Genomic DNA, 8,229 nt, shown 5'->3' on the forward strand with positions numbered 1-8,229 from the left:
AGGACCAACACTGACTCATCAGCAAAAACTAGACCAAATAGCTCCAGTTACTGAAGAGGAAATCTAACCAGGCCTTGAGTTCATAGGTGAAGATAAAGCTCCTGAGATAGATGGTTATAATGCTACTTTCTTCAGAAAAGCATGGGGTACCATTAAAGAAGAGGTGTATGAAGAAGTAAAAGAGTTTTTTAGCACTGGAAAGATGTACAATGCCATCAACTGTACAACTATCAGATTGCTGCCAAAAAATGACATGCCCAGAATAGTGAAGGAATATAGACCAATAGCTTGTTGCACTGTTATGTATAAACTGATCTCAAAGGTTATAGCATCAAGGATTCAAACAGTCATTGCCTTATAATTAGTGAGTCACATGCAGGATTCATACCAGGGAGGAAGATTGGAGACAACATTATTTTAGCACATGAACTAATGAAAGCTTATACAAGAAAACATGTGTCACCAAGATACATGATCAAAATAGACCTACAAAAAGCTTATGATTCAGTGGAGTGGATATATCTGGAACAAGTCTTAGTGGAGTTGGGATTCCCCAATCAGTTTATCAGTTGGATCCTAGAATATATGAAAACAGTCAGTTATACTATTCTGATAAATGGGGAGCCTTCAATACCTTTCAATGCTGCTAAAGGTCTTAGATAAGGATATCCTATATCTCTATTTCTATTTGCTATAGCAATGGAGTACTTTAGTAGGAGTCTAAAGGAATTACCAAAGAAGGCAAAATTTCATTATCATTCTAGATGTTCAAAGCTAGCAATCACTTACTTATGTTTTGTTGATGATTTATTACTATTTGCTAGATGTGACTTATCATCAGTGGTCACTATGCAACACTGTTTCAATCAGTTCTAAGCAGCTTCAAGCCTCAAAGCAAACCTAGGTAAGAGTTCAATTTATTTTAGAGGTGTGAACAGAGGAGATAGATAAAATTATGCAGGAATTGGGATTGCTTGAAGGTGAACTACCTTTTAAATATCTAGGGGTTCCATTATCAACTAAGAAGTTATCTCTGGTGCAATGGAAACCACTTATTGAAAAGATAGTGGCAAGGATATCAGCATGGATAACAAAGAAGTTATCTTATGGACGAAGAGTACAGCTGGTGCAAATTGTCCTATTTGGAGTCCAAGCATACTGGGCTTAACTCTTTGTACTGCCCGCCAAAGTTTTGAAAACCATTGATTCATACTGTCGCAACTATGTATGGTCTGGTTGTAACACCATCAATAAGAAATCTTTAGTATCATGGGAAAGAATATGTTCTCCAAAGAGTGTTGGAGGCCTGGGCTTGGCTAATTTACAGAAGTAGAATAAAGCTGATATAGCAAAAAGCTTCTGGGATCTTGCTCAGAAGCAAGACAAGCTATGGATAAAGTGGATCCATGCATACTACATTAAAGGCCAAGCAATAGAAACAATGACAATTCCACAACAAACATGCTGAATGACAAGAAAGATCATGGAAGCCAAGACAACTTTTGAAGGACTGCACTGGAGATTCACGAAAGGAAAGAGCATTACAAAACAGATATATGTCCAGCTGATAGGGGAGGATACAAGAGTACCATGGAAAGACATGATATTTAACAATGCAGCCCGACCTAAAGCAAAGTTTACACTATGTTTACAACTACAAAGCAGATTACTAACCACTGATAAGTTAGTAAAATGGGGTTTGGTAATGGATACACAATGTGTCATGTGCAGAAATGCAGAGGAAACTCATGAGCATCTATTTTGGGAATGTATCCTTGCTAAAGAAGTATGGCACATAGTGAACCAGTGGGCACAAGGCAAACCGATGAGTGCAATAGATTGGCAGCATCATCAACAGGAGATTATTAAAAGAGCTAAAAGGAAGAATCAAACTGCACAGATATTCAAGATGATATATACAAAATTTGTTCATAGCATATGGATAGAGAGAAATATGAGAATATTTGAGAAAATGTATAGAAATAGTGAATCAATAGCTAGAGAAATTGCTTGTATTTGTAGTATGAGAGCATCAACAAAAACTAGAGAAATAGTCCATACTTTTAGACTCTAGTAGCTATAGAGGATGATCAGAAAGTTTTAGCTAACTGTGTTAGTTAGCTATTGTTTTGTAAAGCTTCTTTTGGTGATAAATAAAATATTTAGTTACCAAAAAAAAACATTAATTGGAGATTAATATCTAAAGTATAAATAATATTTTTATCCATTATTCGGTACCTGCATTGGGACACGACTAAATTTGGATTCTCTTTGAAAAATCTCATATTGGGAGTGCTCCCTAATAAAGGCGACATGACACCAGATTCAAACTCGAGACCACTAGTTATGGAGGAAGGAGTGTTTACCGCTCCATGATAACTTTTGTTGGCAGTATAAATATTGTTTAGAGAAAATGCATAAAGACCTCATTCAACTTGTCATGAAAAATCATTTACACACTTAAACTTTGCAAGTGTCCTAACACCCCACTATTATTAAAACAATTTTATTTATTTACTCCCTCATAAGCCTTGGTCAGGCGCGCGTCTTAGACAACGCAATTGAGCGCGTCTTTGCTCTATTTTAATTGTTAAAAACACACAAAAAAAAGAAAAAAATTAAATTTTTAACTTTAATATAACCCCCAACCAACAGTAAAATCCATTCTTCCCCAATATTTTACCAAACCCAATTGAAGAACCCTAATTTCTTCTTCATCTAAATTCTGCCGAAATTGCATCAAATTGCTCTTTGAAGTTGTGATCTTTGAAAGAAAAGGTTAATCCTTCTCCTTCAAACATAATAATGTTTCACAGATAATTCAACTTCTATGTTTGCGCTTGATTCATCAAAGAACTTCGGCTTCGAACAGATCTTCCTCCAACTAGTCGGGAATTCTAAATAACAATGAAATCGAATGATTTTGCAACCGGTCACTTCAATTTTGTTTGGGTAAATCGATTTTGGCGAGGCAAGAAGAATTTCAATGGTTGGGCATTAGGGTTCTTCAATTTGAGAATTTTTAACTGATGGGTGAATAAGGCTCGTTTAGAGACTGTTATTTTTATTTACTAGATATTTTGAATTGAGAAAAAAATCAAAGTTTGACCAAAATCAACATCTAAAAGAGCTGGGTTTTCATGAAATATTTATGAAGAGAAAAGTGACCATAGAAAGATTTTGGTTCTTTGGAAGAATAGAGGAGGTCTAAGTGATCTGTATATTCCATCACGCCCATAACTAGATTTTTCCATTGAATTGAACACTGTTTTTTTCTTGGTTTTTATGTAATGCTTTTTTTTGAATTTTCAGTGGGGAATGAATTGATATTTGGAATTCTTGAATTGAGGAGTAAAGATAGGAAGATGACAAGAAAATATATAATGTGCTATGAAAATTAGACAGAGGAAAGACAATTTGTTGAGTACATTTCATGTTAATTGCGTGGCTTACTAATGAAGCGCGTGTTTCCCACTCAAATTAATATAGCTGGGCCAGGGCTTAGGAGGAAGTAAATAAATACAATTGTTTTAACAAAAGTGGGGTGTTAGGACACCCATAAAGTTTAGGTGTGTAAATAATTTTTCAAGACAAGTTGAATGGGGTCTTTATGCATTTTCTCTATTGTTTATGATGTTAGTGTATACGTAAGTGAAGTACTATGTGAATATCAGTTAAGAAACATGTGATGCTCCGACCGCGCATCTGTTGTTGGAATTAGGAAAGATCTCTAATATGGAAATTGTTCAATCGAGTTTCCCTTTACTATTTATGAGTATGAGCATGACTAGCTTCAACGCGGAGGTAATTATATGACTTATTAAATTCAACTTTATGTATTAAGCAAAACATATCAGATGTGTGTAAGAAGATAATAATTACTAGCCTTTCCGGATTTATATTACTCCATTTTTTCCTTTTCAATTAATGATAAACTGCTGATTTTTCCCCCAAAATGTATATTTTAGTAGATTATGATGCATGGACAATATATAATGTTGGAAAGTTAATAGCGTATTGCATTTAATCAAAACGATAAAGACACGATCCACATGATTATTGTGATCACATCATATAACAGAGTTCTAAGAGTTTTATTTTATATAATAAATTTTCTCACACTATCATATCACTTCAGTAAATCGAAAAATAAGATATATATAACCTACTGGTACGTGTAAAAGTTTCTTCTTGAACCGAAGGTCTATCGGAAACAACCTCTTTATTGGGTAGGAGTAAGGTCTACGTATGCAATATTCTCCTCATATTTCACTTGTGGAATTTTACTGGGTCGTTGTTGTTGTTATGATGGTACGTGTAAAAGTTATACTAATAGCTAGTATAAAAATTTTTAAAATATTATGCTATTAGTATGTATAGGATAAATCTTTTTTAAAAAACCAACCGAACAGCTAGCATAGCAACTCCTTATGTTATATTATTTGACGTGGAATGCCCGTATTCACCTATATGGCACTATAAAATTAGAGCCTTTATCCATAGCATAATCCAACCTTTAAGACATTGAAAACATAAGTCATCAAGTCATACTCCATAAGTCCCAATTCACGTGAAGGGGTTCGGATTTCAAAAGTCAAACAAATTATTTTTTGATTGTAATCTTTTCATATGTATTTTAAATGATTAATTATTATGACTTTATAGTATTTTTTACGTAATTTCTAAATATATAAATTTTAATTCGAAAAACTACAAAAAATTATGGTCAAAATTTAAAAAGTTTAATCTAGAAATGGGAAAAATATTACATAAATTGAGAGGGGGAGTACTATTTAATTCCTAATTGTACTTGTGTTTAGTAGGGAGGAAAGCGAGGAGATTAGCGAAAGATGGGGCCATGTCCAGTCCATAAGTAGTGCGTTATTAACACACTACTTACATAATAAGCCGCCCACCGTATCTCAAAATAGTTTTTTCAGAGGGAGAGCTTTTGAATGGTTAGGTCCTTTACTTCATGGAAACTTTTTTACCACTTAAACAATAGAGCTTGTAAACAACAACTATAAATAGGACTGCTTAGATATCTCATTCTACAAATTGAAAACTACTAAAGGATTAGAACTCTAGAGAATTATTAATTAGCTAAGAAATACGTACCTTATTTTCGTGTTATTCTACTCTCATTTCAAGAAATTAAGATTGAGAAGATGGGTTTCATTTCGAACATCGATAATGAGCTGCTTTCTAAGGTAGCAACCAATGATGGGCATGGTGAAAACTCAGCCTATTTTGATGGTTGGAAGGCCTATGAAATTGATCCTTTTCATCCAACACAAAATTCTGATGGGGTTATTCAGATGGGTCTTGCCGAAAATCAGGTAACAAGAAAAAATTATCAACACTCGTCCTTTTTCTTCCTCGGTTACGTTCTATTTTGTATGATACTCTTTTCGTTTTAGTTCTGTTCTAAAATAAAGAATGATATCTTTATAAATTTATAGTTATTCTTTTTAACTTTAAACTTTTTGTTTATCCTTAATGATATGGTTTTATGGCCATAGAAATATTAGGTTATTTTTAAAACCACGAAAGAAACTTTTAGTATGTGTCAAAAGTCATTCTTTTTTAAAAACGCTATGCTCAGTCAAAGAGTATATATTGTTTAAACGATGTCTTGCCAGAAACATAGGTTTATGTTTCTATTGTTGTTCTTGCAGCTTTGCTTTGATTTAATCCAAGAATGGGTGGTGAACAATCCAAAAGCCTCCATTTGCACAGGTGAAGGGTCTGAAGATTTCAAGGATATTGCAATTTATCAAGACTATCATGGTTTGCCAGAATTCCGAATTGTATGAACTAAAACCTGAAAAGTTATTATATCAACATTTCTTTTTCTTTTACCTTTTTTTAAACCAGTGTTGTATATATGTGCAGGCTGTTGCAAGGTTTATGGAAAAAGTGAGAGGAGACAGAATCAGAATTGAGGCAGAGCGCATAGTGATGAGTGGAGGGGCAACTGGAGCTCATGAATTACTGGCCTTCTGCTTGGCTGATCCTGGAGAGGCATTTCTGGTTCCTACACCCTATTATCCTGGGTAAAGCACCATCTCATATATATCTTAGTATTTTTTTCCTTTCTCCTCCGGTATCCAGTATCCTATAGGCGTCTCGACTAATTCATGCCATATAAGGCCTATACTACAGGGAGAAGCGCTCCCTACCAAGATTTTTTATTATTTTTAATTAGAGCTCAAATCCGAAACCTCTAATTTAGAGTCGAGAGATCCTAGTTCATTCCACTACAACCCATGTTGGTTCTCATACCTTAGTCATTCACCCCAAACCCTGGCATTATGAAACAGCCGTAACTGCTTTAATTATATGAAGCTACGAATATCGGAAATTATACTCTAGTATAGTAAAAGATAATATTTCCTCCACGACTTCCTTTTTTTTTTAATCCAGAAAAGATTAACACCATTCTATATATAAAAATTTACTTTTTCTTCATACCAACTCTTATAGGAATTGACACGATGTGTATAGTATGCCTCTTTGGTGCATAAACAAATATTACCACTTCTACATTAGTAATAACGATATACTTTTGATATTTTAATTAAGCATACTTAATTCTCATAGAAGCCTTTGCTTTTGATAGATAGATAGACAGGAACTGTACAGCCTCTTTATATAGATAGAAGCCAAAGTTAGCTGCTTTATAGTTTTTCTTTCATTTATTACCAATTGATGTACTTGTTTGACCAGGAAAGAAATTCTCCTTAAGTTATTTTCTGGGACAAATAGACAAATTATTGAAGTACTAATAAGTATTTTCAAATTTTTTTATTTGCAGATTTGACAGAGATTTGAGGTGGCGAACTGGGGTGCAACTTTTTCCAGTTGTTTGTGATAGTTCTAACGATTTCAAGGTCACACGAACAGCCTTAGAAACTGCATATCAGAAAGCTCAAGAATCCAAAATTACCATAAAGGGCTTGCTTTTAAACAATCCATCTAATCCACTGGGCACAATCCTAGACAAAGAAACATTAAAAGACACAGTAAGATTCATTAACGAGAAAAACATCCACCTCGTATGCGACGAAATATACGCTGCCACAATTTTTAACAAGCCCGATTTCATCAGCATATCCGAAGTAATAATGGAGGAAGATGTTGAATGCGACCGCGATTTAATACACATTGTTTATAGCCTGTCAAAGGATTTAGGCTTTCCTGGATTTAGGGTCGGGATTATTTACTCATACAACAATGTTGTAACAAACTGTGCCCGAAAAATGTCTAGTTTCGGGCTAGTTTCAACACAAACTCAATTCTTGATTTCAAACATGCTATCGGACGAAAAATTCATTACGAAATTCATTACCAAGAGTAGTGGAAGGTTACGAAAAAGGCATTACATGTTCATTAAAGGACTTGAACAAGTGGGAATTAACACATTGAAGAGTAACGCTGGGTTGTTTATTTGGATGGATTTGAGAAGGCTTCTTAAGGAACCAACATTTGAATCTGAACTCCAACTTTGGCGAATAATTATTAATGAAGTTAAACTTAATATTTCGCCCGGTTGTTCTTTTCATTGTTCAGAGCCTGGTTGGTTTAGAGTATGTTTTGCTAATATGGATGATGAAACTATGAGGATTGCCTTAAGAAGGATTAATAACTTTGTAATTCAACGTAAAGGAATTGAAGGAGGAGTCAAGAAATTACAATGTAGGAGGAGTAAATTGGAGATTAGTTTATCATTCAGAAAATTGGATGATTTTATGAACTCTCCTCATTCTCCAATGTCTTCGCCTTTGGTCCAGGCTAGGACTTAAAAAGAGAAAAATAAGGGTTATTAGCACTTGTAATGTTTCTTTTTCTTTATATTTCCTTCATCGAAATTGAATGAAAACTTAAGTCTTATCTACTGGTTTTACTGCAGTTAGTAATACTTGCGTTGTTCAGTCTTCGGCCTTTCAATTATACCGAAGAAAAGTATTGTTGGGGTTTACCTTATATATTTTTGAAATATTAAATTAAAAAGGACGTAATAAAAGTGTTTCCAAATTTGTACATGTAGTTATACAATAATACAAGATTGACTCTCTTTTGGTACAATAATTTGACACATTACTTTATTAGGAATAACATAAATTTAATAAAAGATTGGATGCTACGCGGTAGCCATTTCAATTTGGATGGTAGGACTTACTGTACGCACTTAAAAAATAGGGTAGAACTTATCATTAGGCTGCTAAA

General features: G+C 33.9%; 1 protein-coding gene across 1 annotated transcript; it reads left to right on the forward strand.

The window, feature by feature from the left end:
* The first annotated feature begins 5,045 nt into the window (after positions 1-5,045).
* Positions 5,046-7,898, forward strand: LOC107776354 (1-aminocyclopropane-1-carboxylate synthase-like). The gene is made up of 4 exons (XM_016596244.2): positions 5,046-5,339; positions 5,679-5,810; positions 5,896-6,056; positions 6,818-7,898. The coding sequence occupies exons 1-4, from the start codon at positions 5,169-5,171 to the stop codon at positions 7,803-7,805; spliced, it is 1,452 nt and encodes a 483-aa protein (XP_016451730.1). The 5' UTR covers positions 5,046-5,168; the 3' UTR covers positions 7,806-7,898.
* Positions 7,899-8,229: the final 331 nt, after the last annotated feature.

The sequence above is a fragment of the Nicotiana tabacum genome, chromosome 20 (assembly GCF_000715075.1).
Source record: "Nicotiana tabacum cultivar K326 chromosome 20, ASM71507v2, whole genome shotgun sequence".
Classification (NCBI taxonomy): Eukaryota; Viridiplantae; Streptophyta; class Magnoliopsida; order Solanales; family Solanaceae; genus Nicotiana; species Nicotiana tabacum.